We start from the raw sequence: 18,260 nt of genomic DNA on the forward strand, positions 1-18,260 counted from the left end.
CAACGTTGTTAAACAATCGACACAATCGAATAGCTATAGATCGAAAGAATTGCGGAAAAGAGGCGTATTCTGAGGACTCGGAGGACTTCAAGAAATGGCTGATTGTGTTGTAGTAAAGTTTTCAAATGATACAGTTAGAACTAGGACCGAAGATTTAAGTCACAATGTGGCAGAAGAGGGACAGACCTTGCCAGCCGGATCCGTGTTCAGCGTGTATCACATAATTTGCTTGCTGCTATCAATAACAACATTTATACTAGATGTTGGTTTTGATTCCTGGTTGGCATACTTTTACTATCGTCAAGGAGACGGAGCGTATTTCGCATTGACTGTGACATTTCTTATTTTTCCTGCTATTATTACAACAGCATTTAGTTTAAGATGGTATGTACATTAATACTTATCTCTCGTTTGCATGTTAATGTTTCAGCAATATAATAGAAATATGTTGGACATGGCAGTTCGTAGTCTGTCATACTACTTGTTGTCATATTCTCGAAGATTATTAGTTATAAACCTCACCAGATTGTCCTTTAAACAGCTTCCCAGACCCTTCAATAAAAATTAAATTATAACATAAAACAACATTTTGAAATGGTGGTAATTTCTGATTACGTAATAGCCTATAGTATAAAATGGACAACATACATTTATAAGATATAAACTGAGACACGCTAACGTACACCAGATGTCCGTGTAGCGCAAAAGATTACAGCTTCCGACTTATGATCTAATTAGTGTTTATATTTCATTGTCACATACTCCATCATATTATAGGCCTACTGTACATTTTCAATAATATGAGTATTTTGTATTATTATTGCGGACAAACGGATTATTTCTTCTTGATATCCTATTGACATAACAGGGGAGGGCAGAGTCACCAGAGTAGGGCAAATTCCTCTCTACCTCCGACTTTAAGATTAAAAAATAATTAATAGCCTAATTGCGTAATAGTACTACAAAAAAGAAAAAAATGTGAAAAGTGTACTTTTAATATTGAAATATTCCACTTATAAAAAATGCCTGTGAAATGAACGACAAAATTTGTTGAGACTAATTCAGGAAATAATTTGCGGGATAATAGGCTAAGTGTGAAAGATCCACGAGAAATTCAAGGCATAGATGTTGTTATGTCATTCTATTTTGTAGGGAGGAGATTTTTCCTTTAAAGAAGAATTTGATGAAACTATATGCTCGATGGTACTTTGACATTCCCAAACATATTTATAATTATTGCCTTTCCACAGCATGACACGTCATACGGTTGAATGTGCATTCATTACTGAATTGAATTTCGGGAGGGGAGCATTATGACCCAGCACTGCGATCTTCCAAGATTTATTGAACATGCTAACCTTCAAGGTAGGCGCATTTCAAACTCATCCATATCAGCTACTACACTAAGATTTGGTGCATAACCAGGCAATCTCACTCATTCTTAGCCAGCCTCCTCTGTGAATCACCAGCTGGCTTTGGGAAATGCTATGGAATGATAATGGAATGGAGAAATGTTTATAGGATGATGTAGGTACCTAATATGGGGTAATGGAAGAATTCTGAGATAAACCCCAACTGCGAACTATCTGTCACAAGTGTCCCTGTGGATTTTTAATGAAAAATCTCAAGCCTGATTGGGACTCGAACCCGGACCACCTGCGTGAGAGGCTGAAGTTCTGACCACTCAGTCACCATAAGGAACTGCATTTGGTATAGTGATCAAAGATCTATTGAAACCAGTAGAATTAGCATAAGATCCTATACAAACTGCATGTATATTATACAACATATATAGGCCTAGCTATATATGCAAGAGAGGAAATGAAAGTGGTGGGATTTTGGAAAACGTTTCTGGAACAAAATGGAAGTATTCCAGAACTTCATCCACTGCCACGTACATCTTTACACAGTGCAAATACAGCGGTATTGCAAATCTGAAACAAATTGAAAGATTAGCTATTTTACATCTGCTGTAGATTTAGTATGATGGAAAAAACTGTCCATATGTTTATGTAAAATAATTAGTAATGCAGATTCAATAATTTTACAAAGACGAAGCCTATTTAGTATATTTGAGAGTATGAGGCAAGTAAAGTCACGCTGCCACTTAGTGGAATCGAACTGAATCGAAACAAAACATCTGCTACCACTCACTTGTGGAATCAAACTGAATCAGAGTGTGTTGCAGTGTAAAATGGTTTGCATAAAGCTTAAGCACAGTTATGTAATGAGACAGAAAGAGAAGAAATATAGCCTATATCTCCAAAACAAGAAAAGGAAATGCTAGAGTCACATTTTAAACTAGGGATATACATGGAGAATTTTCCACTTTATTTCACTATCCTATATTCTGAGAGCTGAAACAAAATTTCGTTCTATAGTGCTTCTTTGGATTTAAATTTTTACCTGATGTTTCCGTTAATTCACTCATTTCGCTTCAAGCATTATCACAGAAATAATTATTACAGTAGTTTTGTCATACAGTAGCGGATATTTCTGAACAAAAGTTTTTAATCTTCCTTCGTTCATATTATTGTAGTAATTTTCTGTACGCTTATACCCTATGTACTATTTCAGCAGTAAGTTGCAATAAATGAATTATGCTACAACTTGGCTCACATATCTGAAACAAGAAGTTCTGTTCCGGCAGTGGAATAAATATTTTAGTTCATGAATTCTATTAGACACTTTCTGATGTCTTCCACTTAAATACATTGTGAAGAGAAATTCTGTTTGATTTGATTACGCTAAGTGGGCCTCAAGAGAACTTTTTGTTTTGTAAACTATTGAGTTCAAAGCTTCCTCTAACAAAATTACAGTCCTGATATTTCATTCCTTCTTTACTGTAAAACAAAATTTAAAACTGTAATTTTTTTAAATACAGTGATCTTTGGGCATAACTTTAGTTATTAGAAAGGGAGATAGGTAAAAATGTACAGGACATAAAATGTAGCTTGGAGTGTGGTCAAAGTAAAAGTGTTTTCCCCATCTTTCTATCTTTTTTCTCAGCTGAGCTATCACATTTACCGCAACTGTGTGCAAACGCAAAAAATGTCGAATGGCAGTATACAAAAATGGCTGTCATTTTTATATGGAGGTAAATAAAAATAAACTAATACCAATTTCTCTCTACTTACATGTAGGGGCCATGACTAGTAAAAAAAAAATAAACATTTAAAAATTAGTCGAGCTACCAATTAATTTATTCCTGAACCATTTGGTATGGATTGACTCATATGCCTATAGTTAGGGACCATAATTTTTGGTGAAATAAAATTGATGATTTCGGTGTTAAACGTGTTACTATTTCAGTGAGTAATTCGAGAAATAAATTGCCAATTCGGTGGGTATTTTCTGAAATAAGTAGTCAAATGTATTATATTAATGTAAAACGTTCTGTTTACATATATCACATATCAGCATCGCCAGAACATAAACTAAGTAGGTTCTGCTTTGTCTGCTCAAAGATTTGTGCGACAGTCAGTGAGTATTTTGGTATGCAGAAAAGCTCTTCTCACTGCTCACATTAGATGTAGGGAACCACTCTGCCTGCAAACAGTTTAGCCTCCACCAGATTCATTGCGGTCCCCTACTATTCTCCTAGAAACGCATTCATATCAAAATATAGGCTCAGGTGCATATCATAGTGCAGCAAACATTAAAGAATGCTCTTCAATCTTTACTGCAGTAGACTACAAAAATCGATCTTTTTTCGATAGCCATAGAAATAGTAAAAGTGAGTGTATAGCTACAGTCTAGTATATACAGTCACGAAGCTCAATACGTAGTAAATATGCATCCATAGATAGTTGCTGATCATTAGGATCGCTAATATTGCCTCATTGCAGACAATGCGAAAGAGTACGGCACAGCCTATTGTTCCTAGCACCGTCACAACTCAAGCTTCGTGACTGTATATAGTAGACTGTGGTATAGCCTTCAATATTCATAGAGAAAATACAGAAATATTGGCATTACCAATTGACTAAAACAATAGTCACAAACATGTTTTTTTAACAATAATGAATAAAATGTTGGTGCATATTTCGTACTTTTTGCGTTAGAGGGAGTATATTTCGTGGTTACTTACTTACTTACTTACTTACAAATGGCTTTTAAGGAACCCGAAGGTTCATTGCCGTCCTCACATAAGCCCGCCATCGGTCGGTCCCTATCCTGTGCAAGATTAATCCAGTCTCTATCATCACACCCCACCTCCCTCAAATCCATTTTAATATTATCCTCCCATCTATGTCTCGGCCTCCCTAAAGATCTTTTTCCCTCCGGTCTCCCAACTAACATTCTATATGCATTTCTGAATTCGCCCATACGTGCTACATGCCCTGCCCATCTCAAACGTCTGGATTTTAAGTTCCTAATTATGTTAGGTGAAGAATACAATGCGTGCAGTTCTGTGTTGTGTAACTTTCTCCATTCTCCTGTAGCTTCATCCCGCTTAGCCCCAAATATTTTCCTAAGCACCTTATTCTCAGTATGGTTATTGACATATATTATTTCGTACAATCATACAAATTTCACCAGTTTCTTTTGCTTAAATATGTTATTTTAGGTATCTTAATGGGTAAATATAACAAAGAAAGTAATTGTAGAAATTTCGCTATTGCTATTTTACCAAAAAAATATGGTCCTTACCTATAGTGCATGTAATGAGGAAGCATTTAAATATTGTGCATTGGTTATCATTAATAATTAAATTTCATTGCAGGTATATAATAGATGGGGACGAACCTACACTTCCTAAGCCACCACTATGGAAGTGGGTGCTGCGAATTATCATGTTATTGCTTCAGCTGGCTCCAGTATTGAGGTCTGTACAGCACAAGTGGAGGAAGAAACTATTAAATTTGTTGGTAGACATGTAATATTGAAGTACATTGTTGCCAATATGCTCGCATTTGCATCATTGTACTCATGAATATCAGCATCAAATAGTTCAACACTTAAGTCCTTTTCCACAACCACTAACACTAGTATTACTACTGATAGAGTGAAACTTCGATTCATCATTTTCATTGGAGGGGTGGACCTGAAAAAATTATATTTACAAGGAAACAATATATATGGAGCCTACATTAAATGAAGAAACAAATCGCATTTACCTATATGCATTTACTAAATTACATCAATAATGTTATCATTTCCACTGTCTAGTTGAATTTGCATTACTTCTTTTTCATCTGAAAAAGTACATTATTTTTGTAATCACATGGAGGTCATAACTCAAAACCACTAGCTTCTGACTTGCGTCCTTTTTACCATGCACCATAGATACATAGTCTGATTATTGGAATTTAAGTAAAAAGACAGTTTTTTTATGAAGAGCTTTCTTATAATTTACAAAATAATAGAGTTACCTTGCTGCTTTTCTTTTATCATGGAGGTGATTATATATAGGATATGAGAGAGAACATGCATATTACCATCATCATCATATCCTTTTATAATAGCCTATTATAGATCTAGTGAATTTCGTTGCCCGTTTCAGGAATGTGCCTCATTTTTCTCAAAGTTTATATTTGAGAATTATGCGTGGATATCTGTCTTTGGTCATTATTTAAATTATGTTCTATCCAGTTTGTTTTGTATTTTTCAATTTTTCTAGAATTGGCGCAGTTTGTTCACGTCTATACCTATCTTCGTTATGGTTCATTCAGATAAATCTCGCTCTTTTCCCGAGAAATTTTATTTCATCTGCATTAATGTCGTTCTATCCTGTTTTCCGATGCTCCATATTTCACTACCATAATATATTAAATTTGGAATTGCCATTGTGTTCTAGGTTCTTGTTTTCAAAATTCCTCCCTATCTTTTCCCCTTCTTCTGGGACATATAGACTGAGTAGTGTTAATTTCCGTTTATTAATTTTGATTCTGATTTTTACTGTTCTTTCATTCCAAAATCTATAGCTAATGTAAAATTTCGTTTCTTAGTGATTTGTGGCACTATATCATCATTTTGGCTTATGCTCGAGTGCTTCTATCAACTCCTATAAAATGTTATAATTTTGGGATTCAGCCATTCCTTTTAATTTTTTCATTGTTTCTGTAATAGTCGAAATTTTGACATTACTTTAATTTATAATAGAAGTCTAATTCCTATTCCATGTTGCGAAATTCGATATGTTTTATCTTTTCCTTGATAGTTTTGTTATAGATTATCCATCAGTTTCGTATTCTTTAGAGACTGATAGGAAATGGCTACCCCCAGGACAGTTTCTAGCATGACGCTGGTTAAGACCATTGGTAAAGCTGCCACATAAAGACCTCTGAACAACCTCTGAAATGGAATTTCCTTCATTTTTTGGTGAAATAGTTCTCTCACTGTGGCTCAAGTCCCAAAGCCACTTACATAATATGATCAAAGTAAATATGAGTCAGATTTGCTGTTTATTGTTTCATTATGAAGTCTATTTTATTGTACCCATGAAAGCTCATTAGGAAAGCTTTAAAATAAGACCAATTCCAGATCCTCATCCCAACCAGCAGAGGTGATATGGCAAAAAAAAATCTGTAATACGTATAGGATAGAAATGTGAAAACATACATAGCTGATAAAGAACATAAGTCCTTAAGAATTGTATTTATTTTACTATATTATCTTAGAACTAAATAAATTAAAAGTTAAATAAGTGGCACAAAAGCCCTAAGAGAGCCAAGGCCTACCAGTTACTTATTAGTCGCATGTCCACTTGCCACAGTAGTAGAGGTGGATGATTGGATGATCTTCCATGCAGTATGGGGGTAACTTCTGTCAGCACATCGATCCCTAGCCATCAAATCTGGATTCGCTACTCGTTGTAGCTACCCACTTTCCTCATGATGCTGGATGGTCACAAGTCCCATACACTGGCTGACTGAAATTGTGAGAAAATTTCTTTCCTATGAAAACCCAAACCAGTATGCTTTACTAGTCCAAAGCATGATTCCTTGGACCACGTGGGCACAGCACAAGATAGGACTAGTAATATTATTAGGTTAGTCAATCCTAAATAGTGTGCTGAGTTCAAATGGAATGAGACCAGAAAGAAATTGTAAAAATATAGAAAGGAAGAAAGAAAAGGTAAATTGAGTGAAGATGAGAGGATAGAACCAAAAAGAAAGGGATACAAATTAACATAGAAGAATAAATGTGAGGGGGGGGGGGGGTAGCAATAAATATGCAGTCATATGTTTAACTGATGCCTTTTGTACAATGTTCTCAGATACTGTGATGCTCTGGCCTATGGAGTGCAGAGCATCACTGCAGGCAAGGCCGGCAACAGGCTGAGGCAGCAGAAGATGTATCGACGAATGTTGGATGAAGATTCAGATGCAGCACTGCTGAGGCTTTTTCACTGCTTCCTGCATGCTGCACCCCAGGCCATCCTACAGCTCATGATACTCATCTTCCATGTTAATCAGCAGGATGTCAGTTCCATTCAGGGTAATTAGCACAATTCAGATTGCATATAAATTTGCTCTGAGTGTTTCTAATTATTAATCATTGATATTTTTGTTTAGATTTCAAAATTTTATTACATTATGCTTTGACTCTCTCTCACTATCTTTTTCGGTTTCACTTTGACCTTCATACTCATTATTAGATATTGGAAATTAAGACATTAAGATTTTTAGACACTTAAAAGGAATGCAAAATCAATTAAAAGGGCATTGAAATATAAATAAATGAGGATCAAAGAAGGCATTAAAAACAAAAATAAATAGGACTCAAAAAAGCCATTGAAAAATGAATATAGTAAGAGAGAGAGAGAGTGAGAATGAAAGGTCAGTAAGTATATGAAAGACTACAAAAGAAAAGCACTATGAAATGTGTTGTGTATAATGAAATTAATACGAAAAGTATATTTAGACAGTGAAATTATAATTAAAACTTAACTGATTTATTCTAAAAACTGCTTATTTTTTCATACTGCCATTAGTTTTATAACAAAACTTTGCTATCCATTACTGATAAAACTCTGACTTGTAGGACTTAAACTTTGGTATAGTAGCATAATTACGTCGTTAGTCTAGATGTAGAGTATATAGTTATCATTACCACCTGCAGTTTAGAAGCAATAAAAAATTGAAAACTACTAAATAGTTAAGTGTTCGCGTCTTGTGAAGAAATTTTCTGTATAAGTAGTTTCCTACTAATTCAGTGTTTATTTTTTATGGGTGTATTCAGTGCAGTTAATTAATTTTCAAACATGTGTCCAAGAAAAACATTCTTGTTATCTGGTCATTGTACAAAGCTATGAAATCCTGACAAAAGATAAACATACTGTGGTCTATTTCATAACTAAGTTAATTAAACACAGAAAAAGAATTTTGTGTAATATATGTACTGTAGTATTGATTTGATTTGCATGTCAGTCTTACTTGTTACACCATTCAACAGCCTACAGCTATGTGATTGTATCTGATATAATTCATAGTTCCAGAGTTGATGTCATTGTTACTACATTAAGTTCGTGATTGTTGTTTGTTCTGATGCAATATAATTTTGTCTGAAAATAGCTATTCAAGCCTGGGCCGTGATATGCTCGCTGATATCGGTGGCGTGGTCACTCACATCATATCACCGCTCAGTGAGGTATGCTAGAGACGACAAAGAGAAGTTAGAATGGCAGGGAGCTGTGATGCAATTTTGTTGGCATCTCATGAGTACAGGTAATCATTCTGAAATCTACATTATCATTACCAAGCATGTGCTATCAGATAATTTTCTTTTCTCCATCCAGTCCTTCCTCTCTTGCTCTTTCTTTCCAGAGTAAAGGATAAAGATGTTAAAAGAATAATACTAAATATCCAACAAATATATCCATTATATTATCTGTCTCTCCAATGGCATGTGCTTTGCCTTATGTATTACTCTTTTTTGTGTTGTCACTTGTTTTTGACGTAGAACTACATATTTTTTCTTACTAGGTATGGGTGGTGGGGTTAATTGGGAATATGCTGTCACGAAAAAATGCAACCTTCTCTCATGTCAGGAACAGGAGGATAAAGAGAACAAGGGGAATACAAGAACAAGAGGACAAGGAAAACAAAGGAAAGACAAGAAGAACAGGGGGAACATAACAACAATGGGAAATTAAGGAAAACACAAGGAGAAGAATGGGTATACAAGGAAAACAAGAGAACGGCAAGGCAAACAAAAAAAATATGAGAACAATGCGAAGACAAGAAGCACAAGAGAAATACAAGAAAAACAGCAAGACAATGGAAAAAAGGGAAAAATTAAGATGAACAAGGGAAATATAAGGAGCACAAGGAGAACACAAAAAGCGTGGGAAGACAGTGCAGTCATGACGAACACAAGGGTAAGACCACAAGGAGAATATAAGAACAAGAGGACGAAAAGGAGAACAAGGGGAATACATGGAGAAAAAAGAAAAGATATTGAGAGTACATACGTACGTACGTACATACATACATACATACATACATGTACAGAGAGTTCCTATGCAGACCAGTCCCAGGTAGTAATGTTCTGTCAGCATGGTAGTGTGAAGCATCTGTCACGAAAAGCTAAGCAGTAAGGGATGGAATGGGACCAGTCTATGTAGGGACGCGTTCATGGACCTGTCTGTACACTGGCATATGATCGCTTGCCACTCAACAACAGATTTTGTTAGAGGTTGGAGTGGGACCTGTGCATAGGAACTCTCTGTATATATATACATAATACTATATACTTTAAGCATGCAAATATAGTACACCATTTTATGTACTTAATACACTGTGTTCCGTTTACACCTTCCACATTTTAATTAATCATTGCTAACAAGGTATACCAAATTATGGTATGTGAGTGGTACTAAAAGAAAGAGAAACTCGAATTTTTATTTAATGAATTTGAAGTTGATTGTTCACTCACTGTGTTGTGCCACAATCGCATAAAGCAAAATGGCGACTCTGCACCAGTGCACACAATCTATATTCTGGTATGCAGAGGCAAAATCAATCATTACAGTGCAAAGAAATTACCAGAGAGAATATGGAAGAGATGCACCTGATGGAAAAATATTGAACTGCCAGGATGCTTCGTGAATTGATTTGCACTGGCTTCTATGATATCCCTCTCGAATTTTTTCCACCTTCTCTTCTGAAACACGTTGACGAGAACCTTTGGATTGTTTCTTAACACTTCCAGTCAGCAGCAACTTCTCACACCATGGCTTAATGGTTTGAATGATTGATATTATGCTGAAAAATTAAAAATTAAGATAGCAGATTGTGATAAAAAAAAAAGAATATAGGCTAGGAGATTTTGCAAAAAATTTGGCATACATTAATAATAATAATAATAATAATAATAATAATAATAATAATAATAATAAATTGGTCTCTTATGTTTTGAAAAATAAAGCAATGTACTCTGTTTTCAACATAGCAAATTTACATTTTACGTTCATTAAAATTATATTTATCTTATCCTAGTGACTGTGTACTGTTTATCAGACTGTTAGAAATAGCTTATACACTTCTGAAATAACCATTAAGCCATGGTGTGAGAAGTTGCTACCGACTGGAAGTGTTAAGAAAAAATCCAAAGGTTCTCGTCAACGTGTTTCAGAAGAGAAGGTGGAAGAAATTCGAGCGGGATATCATAGAAGGCAGCGCAAATCAATTCACCAAGGACTTTTACTTCATCACTGCATAAGTAGACACAGCTACCATGGAACCAGCACTTACACTCTGCACATAAAATTAAACTATATTCTTCAGAAGTTCTACGATTATCGCAGAGTAGGCATTTAATGGATTCATTGGCATTCATGAACGATGATATGAATCAGGTTAAATAAAACAAACATATAGCACCGTGTTGCTAACGAATATCAGTAAACTCTTGCACAATGAAAATGTCAATATTTCATTACCCTACTTAATAGTTCAATTCACGAACACTTCCACAATCACAGTTCACAATTAATTATGCCATTTAAATTAAATGAATGTACTGCAACATATAAATTCAAGAGATTAACTTCCTATTCAACGTAGGAAGATAGGAAAAGCATTGCTAACGAATGAATAAAATGACCAGATGTCAATAAAATATTTAAGAGAACGCAACACTAACATGAACACGATCACAGATCACTATTTCTTACAACATGAACATAAATGAATACAAATAAAAGGCAATACTTCTTGAAAACAATTAATGTAGAGGCACATTAACCCATTTATGCCCAAGTGGGTCGTTTTCGACCCATTGATTAAAATTATTTTCCACGCGAATTAATCTAGACAACACTACGTGTCTACTTTTCTTAGATGCACAAAGGTACAATGCACTTGTGGGACATGCGGGAGACCAACAGACCACGTCATTATTGCGCGGGAACTTGCCGAATAAATATGACGCAACTACCGTCTGCCTTGGAGAAGAAAAAGTGAGTAAAAACTCTGTTCAATCCGTGATTTTTTTTAACAATCAGTGTTTCCTGCTTAGAAGATTCAGGAGAATATGTATCTTGTATGTTTTTGTCAATATTTACGCTATTTGCTGTACAGTAGGGCTTAGAATTTATTTTCGGTCGATAACGACCCACTAAGCACTTATTCGAGGATTACCTTTCACATATTTTTTCATTATGAAATCATTTTGTTTTCATATTATTTTTCTTTGAGTGATGTTTTTACGAACAACTACCTCAATATAAGTTTGTGTAAGGATTAGGAGTGCTTTTGGGAATGATAATTCTGATAGCATTTCTCAGAATATCTCAGGCTTATTACCGCTTTCGTTTACAACATTGTTTTATTTGTGTAATGTTATATCTCACCGCTTGGGATGCACTCTGGATAGTCTTTGACGAACTAAGTAGCTCATAATTCTCGGCACTAGTGGCACTTATGAGAGCCGAGTGTGAACAACAATGAGAATGGCCCCGTTTTGTCTTTTTATTATCTTCATGAGAGTTCTCTACTGGCCCCATCTGAAAACTGAGAAAACTGAGGTCCTTCATTACAGTTTCCATAATCATAATTATTCCCTCTTTTCAGACTCACTGGTCTGACAGTAATTTAAATTCTAGGATAGTTAGAGAGATCTGATCTTCCGAAATCCCAAAATACGAGCAGATAAATTCATTGGTCTGCCTGAGGATAACGGATGCTGATTCTGGAGATGAAGATTGCAAGGACTCCAACCGAGCTCAACTACAAGCCACAGCAGAGTTAGTGACAGAGCTACCCGACAGTGTTCAGCTTTATAAAGAGAAAGGGGGCACCAATATTAGAAACGATTCCGATCTTATCAGCAATGAAATTGATAATTCCCCACCACCGACACGTTAAATAAAGCGAGAAAGAAATAAAGGTGAGCATCACATCTAACGAACATGCAGTAGCCCCTTTACAAGAAGAGGATATCAAAGTTCGTCTGCCTTATGTTTTCCGTAAATATAATTGCAATATGAATGGAGTACATAGTTCTGATATACGTGGAAAAAACGGCACACACCATTACTTTCGTGGTTATTAGATGTGTGCATGAACAATGCTTGGCTTCTCAGTCAGTCGATCATATAGAAAGTCTTTGGATGCACTCGCCTTCGGCCACGAAATAACGCAAGTCTAAAATATGACACGTCTCCAAAGAGTGGAAGACGAGTTCGTTCCTTCGATATCATCAAAGAACACCGGAGAAAGGTTCACTGTGGGCACTAAAGCCCAACAACGAAGACGGCGATACAAGATTTGTGGCAATGTAAAAGCATGTCAGAGATGCACCATATCATGAGTAGAACTAAGGACTTATGTTCATGTATTTTTAGTAGGTTATTTTACGACGCTGTACCAACATCTCAGGTTATTTAGTGTCTGAATGAGATAAAGATGATAATGCTGGTGAAAAGTTTCCAGGGTCCAGCACCGATAGTTACCCAGTATTTGCTCATATTGAGTTGAGGTAAAAACCTCAACCAGGTAAATTGCCCTGACCGGGATTCGAGCCCGGACAACCTGGTTTCGCGGCCAGACCCGCTAACCGTTACTCCACAGGTGTGGATCTTATGTCATGTACCATAATTTATTATGTGTTTCAAATTATTTATTTATTCCAGTACAAGGTTTCGTTTCAGATTTGTGAATGTAAAATACGTGTGAATGTGAATGTAGCTCTCAGGGAAATTATAATTATTATTCAATCAATAAATATTAAAAAAAACCGTATGCGTTTTTAATATGGTAGGCTAATGATTTGTTTATACATCACTTTTAAATTTAACAAGTTGCATACTACGCAAAAGCATAAATAAAACAAGAACTCACGCAAACATCGTAATGAACACATTCTCGAGGAAGTGCCTAGTGGGTCGTTATCGACCCTTCCCATAAATGTTTACCGAAGTAACGAATTCAGTATTTTCATAGTTCCTCATGCTTACAACGTCCCTCTGACTCACTTAGTATAATATGTGAAACAAAAATTAAAAAAAAATAATCTGGGCATAAATGGGTTAAGGACTGAGAAGCATATTGTCATGGCCAACTCTATCATACCATTATTTCATTTTTTTTAATTTATTGTTAACTCGCTAGCATCTAGCCTAGTCAATGTGGACCATAAAAACCTGCATACTTTGTGGAAAACTATGTTGTTAAATCTTTAACAAGTTTGTTGAAATCTCAACAGTGAGATCGTAAAGGACCATAAGACATAATACAGGGTCTTTGCTCTGCGAGTTCCCCGGCGCTAGCACGGAAGCAGGATGCGGGAGATAACCAACACTCTCTGGGAAATTTCATGCGTGTTTGATGCTATAAGCACCTACCTTAGTTTTCGAAGTGTTATCCCTCGGCACGAATACAAGCCTGACACCTTGAGAAGAAGTTGTTGGACACTCGCTGTAGTTCCTCCCTCGCAATGGCATTAATTTCTCCACGAATATTCTCCTTCAGTGCATCGAGAGTGCGAGAGTTGATCACATACACCCTGTCTTTTAACATGCCCCATAATTTGTGACGACACCTTCTCCAAGATGAATATTTCACAAATGCATTATTTATAAATACCCTTTGTGGGACTGTAAACGCCATGTAACATCACATTCCTACCGGGAATCGAACCTGAATCCGCAGAAAAGATATCAATTGAGCCACAGCAGAAGACAGTGTCGAATTATACAGCACGCACACACAATATATCACGTTACCCAAACTGTATTGAACACACCAATTATAAATTTACACTGCACTGAAAAAGCATGCACACACGATATTTCACGTTAAGCGATCTGTAATGAAGAGACGCATATCGAAGCGAGTGAGTCACCGCCTCAAGACGACCAATACTAGCCGCAAGGTACAGCGAGGTCACGCAGATAAGGCACGTTGTCTTTGCGGTATAACATTTTAAGCGTACACTCGGTACTTGTAGGGAGGAAGAAGTAGTAGTATTAAAATACTGTACAACTCGTTTAAACAAAAACTTTCTGTTGAATAGTATGTTTTTGTAAACTGCTTTCATTAACCAACAGATGAGTGCACGAAACAGTAAATCTGAATGGAAACAGCAATATGACATCCACAACTTCTGGGAGGTAGGGGGAGTAGAATCTGCAGTGCTGTTGCTTGATCCTTGAGATGGGATCATATTCCAGGTAGAAGGAATGAAACCTGCCATTACTGAAAATACTGAACCTTCGCTAGCACTTCAAATAGCATCATTGTATGCTTAATATTTGTAAATTTAATAAAGATACACACAGCAATGAAAGATAAATTTGTCATGAACATAGATGACTTGTATTCTGTTCTGCACTAGATATGAAGATGCATTTATATATGCTCACGTGCTTTTTTTTGTATGTGTGTATTTTAACATATCCTCTAATTTCAAAGATATCTAAAAATAACAAGCACACTGACTAAAAAAATTTATGTACAGTTGTTCTCTTTATAATGATATTCTTTTATAAAAGTTTTAGGTTTGAATAGCTAGTTCATTTTTTAATACTACAAAAATTTGCATAATTTTCAATATTATGAAAGTAAAATGTGTCGTGAAACAGCAAGATGGAGACTACTTTGAATGTGTTCTGGTTCCAGTGTCACGGGTACTGGCCCTGAGCTTGCTGGCATCATTGTTCCCAGCATGGATGGGTACAGTGTGTCTTTGCCACTGGTGTGTCATGTCAGCATGGCTGGCATTGGGGCACCAGCAGACTGCAGTCTGTGCCAGTCGCTGTGAAGAGGTGCTTTTCAGCTTTGTGCTTGGTCTTGCTTACATCCTGGCTTTCATTGCGCCTCGAGATGGGCCTACTCGTTATTCGTACCTGGCCTACTACCTTGTGTTCTTCATGGAAAACACTGGAGCACTAGTTGTTTGGTAAGTTCTTTCAGATTGAGTAATAACATTATATTTTTCTAGTTTGTAGGCTCTTATTGGACTTCTATTTTCCTTCCTTTTATCATGGTTTATACTACTATTTGAGCTTTTCAGATTTAGAATCACTTTCTGTTCATGACAGAGTTACTTGAAAGAATTTATATATCTTCTCACCATTCGTGAGCTGCCACAAGGGACAAAGAGTACTTAACCATAGAAATTTTTACAAGTTCATGAAAAACCATTGATTTTGTTTTAACAATGAAATTCCTACAAGTACATAACTGCAAATAATTTTTTTTTTGAGATTAGTGAAAATATACCTATTTTTTAGAAAGGTAAGTGTTACAAAAAAGTAAAGAATGCTACTGAACTTAGTTTGATTTCTAATATAGGTGATTCTTCAGGAGAGCAATTGATCCTTTCAATGCAGCTAAGGTTACAATCGGAATAATAGATATAGGTATTCCAAGCCTCTTAAACACATCTTTCATGAAGAGAGTAGCGGTACCTCTTGCTCCAACCAGAAGTCCGATTACTTCAAGCTCTTTTAACTGGTATTTTTGGAGGTAATAGGGAATGGTAGGATTGTAGATATTCTTTTTTTCATTATCCACTTCTGCTGGCTGTTCCTCATCCGTTTCGAAACGCACAGTCGGATCAATTATGTATCCAGATCTTGTAGATTCCTTGAAAGCTATTATATCTATGCGCCGTGTACTGCCAGTGACGGAGAGACCATGTACTTCTTCAAAGGTGTTGTAATCGGCATGTTTAAGGGCAGTGACTATAATTGATCGTACTTGGTGGTGTCTAGCGTTTCGCAGAGCTTCGCCATGTGGACAGGATCCCAGGATGTCCTGAGATCTTCCCGGCACAACATTTCCAACCATTTTAATGCCATCGCGCCATTCGTTGTTGGAGAGTCCTTCGTGTTTACAAATCCATTTGTTGGCACCAGGATATTGTCTAAATAAAACTACGCCTTTCCCTTTCTGTGGATGACAACACCAAATATCAAATTCTCTGTTCCTCAGAAGGTTACGAATCTTTGTAACATTTAAGAAATGTTCATTCTTATGAAATAAGGCATCTTCTGGAACAATGTTCAGAGATTGGGCACATCTAATGCTCTCCTCATGAATCTGACGTGTTTGTATGATGTATGGGTTTTGAGATTTGTGTAAACATCGAAGGGCATTAATTTGTTGTAATAGTGCTTCCCATTTTGTTCGAAAAATTCCTAGTCCTTTGTACTTCCTAGGACTATAAACCATTGCATCAGGAATGTCTGTAGGCAGATTCAGTACCTCTTTCATTGCACTTTTTATTAATTTGTTGGCGTCATCCAAGAACTTTTTTGGTATAAGTTCAGAAGGGATGGTTTGAAATTGATATATTAAGGAAGGACAGATGGAGGTATTTAGAACACAATATTTCTGGTCTGCATGAAGAAAAGGTGACGAGGTAAGAGTTTCAAGTTTATTATTTAGATCTTTCAATGTTGATTGGGGATTGAAAACTATTGAGTCAGAGAAGTTTACTCCCAGATAGCGAATAGAGTCGTTTGTACCAATAGATTTAATTTCAAAATCAGGATATATACTGAGATTGTGTCCGACAAGCTTACCTTTGGAGATATTTATAATTACGGATTTTTTAGGATTTAATTTTAGCCCAATGTCTGTAAATCTTTGATAAGCCATTCTTGTCAGTTCAATAGCGGAAACTTCGTCTTTACCAATAATTACGGTATCGTTGGCAAAGCCGAGAACAGTTAAAGGAGGCAGTCCTGGTACAAGTTCAAATCCAAAAGTTGATGTTATTGTCTGCTCGCATAACTCATTTAAAATATGATCTGTTGCTAAATTATATAAAGCTGGCGACAGAGGAGATCCTTGCATGACTCCTTTCTTTAGAAAAATTGGTTTAGTTTTTATGTGACCTAATTCAATTCGTGTTGTGTTTCCCTCCTGTAGAGCTATCACAAGTTGGGTAAGTTGTGTTGGGGCAGGAGAACTCTTATGTGGTCATGGCCAACACTATCAAAAGCTTTCGTGATGTCCAGAAAGACAATTGTTACGTCAGTCTTTATTGTTTTAGCAGCATGAAGAACTGACCGGAGAATTGAAGTATTTATTAGCGTCCCTGGTGTTTTAGAAAAACCAGTTTGGTAGTCTTTAAATGATATGAAATTTCGCAATCTCTTGTCCAAAATGTGATCGATTACCCTACGAAGTACAGAAGTGATAGTTATTGGACGCCAGTTAGATATCTCTTGACTATTCCCTGTCTTGGGAACCAAAACTGTCCTTGCTTTTTGGAGGCTAGGGGGAACTATTCCTGACTGGAGCATTCGTGTTGCAATTAGGCTTATGACGTCATGTGCTAGAGTATTTTTGATTGCTCGTACGAGAACATGGTCCGGTCCAGGGGAGGTATCAACTGCCATACCGCTAATGACTGAAGCAACTTCATTCGGAGTTACTAGTGGATCAAATGTTTCTTCATTCATAATCTTTTCCATTTCTGAAGCATATGTCGGATAATCAGGTCGGACATTATTGTTGGGAAAGGAAAATATATTTGAAAAGTGGTCAGAAACGGTTGTAGGGTTAATATTACAGGATTTATTGTTATGTCCCAAGACAGACCTCACTGCTTTCCTTCGTTGATTGTAATATTGATATTGTATCAATTTGTATTGATATTTACCTCGTCTCTTCTCCCTCTCCCTCCAAGTTGATCTCTCAGGATTAGTGGACTTGGCATAACTTTTACTAATACCAGAATTTTTCTTTTGTCTCCTAGCCTCTACATATTTCCGGGCAGGATGTTTTGGACCTGGCAGAAGATTAATGGAATCTGCTAAGAATGATGTGAAATCACTTACTGCTTTGAAAAATTCCCCC

General features: G+C 36.2%; 1 protein-coding gene across 3 annotated transcripts in view; it reads left to right on the top strand.

Moving 5' to 3' along the window:
• Positions 1–18,260, top strand: part of LOC138696005 (XK-related protein 4-like) — a 29,760-nt gene that overhangs the window by 2,945 nt on the left and 8,555 nt on the right. Inside the window, exons 1-5 of one of the 3 annotated variants that reach the window (XM_069820467.1) lie at positions 16–384; positions 4,727–4,828; positions 7,223–7,443; positions 8,520–8,672; positions 15,069–15,348. In XM_069820467.1, coding sequence (XP_069676568.1) covers positions 95–384; positions 4,727–4,828; positions 7,223–7,443; positions 8,520–8,672; positions 15,069–15,348 — 1,046 coding nt within the window. In that variant the 5' untranslated portion in view covers positions 16–94. Of the gene's footprint in view, positions 1–15; positions 385–4,726; positions 4,829–7,222; positions 7,444–8,519; positions 8,673–15,068; positions 15,349–18,260 lie in introns of those variants that run through there. The other 2 variants (XM_069820468.1, XM_069820469.1) reach the window with 2 other exon arrangements.

Source organism: Periplaneta americana, chromosome 3, assembly GCF_040183065.1.
Source record: "Periplaneta americana isolate PAMFEO1 chromosome 3, P.americana_PAMFEO1_priV1, whole genome shotgun sequence".
Taxonomy (NCBI): Eukaryota; Metazoa; Arthropoda; class Insecta; order Blattodea; family Blattidae; genus Periplaneta; species Periplaneta americana.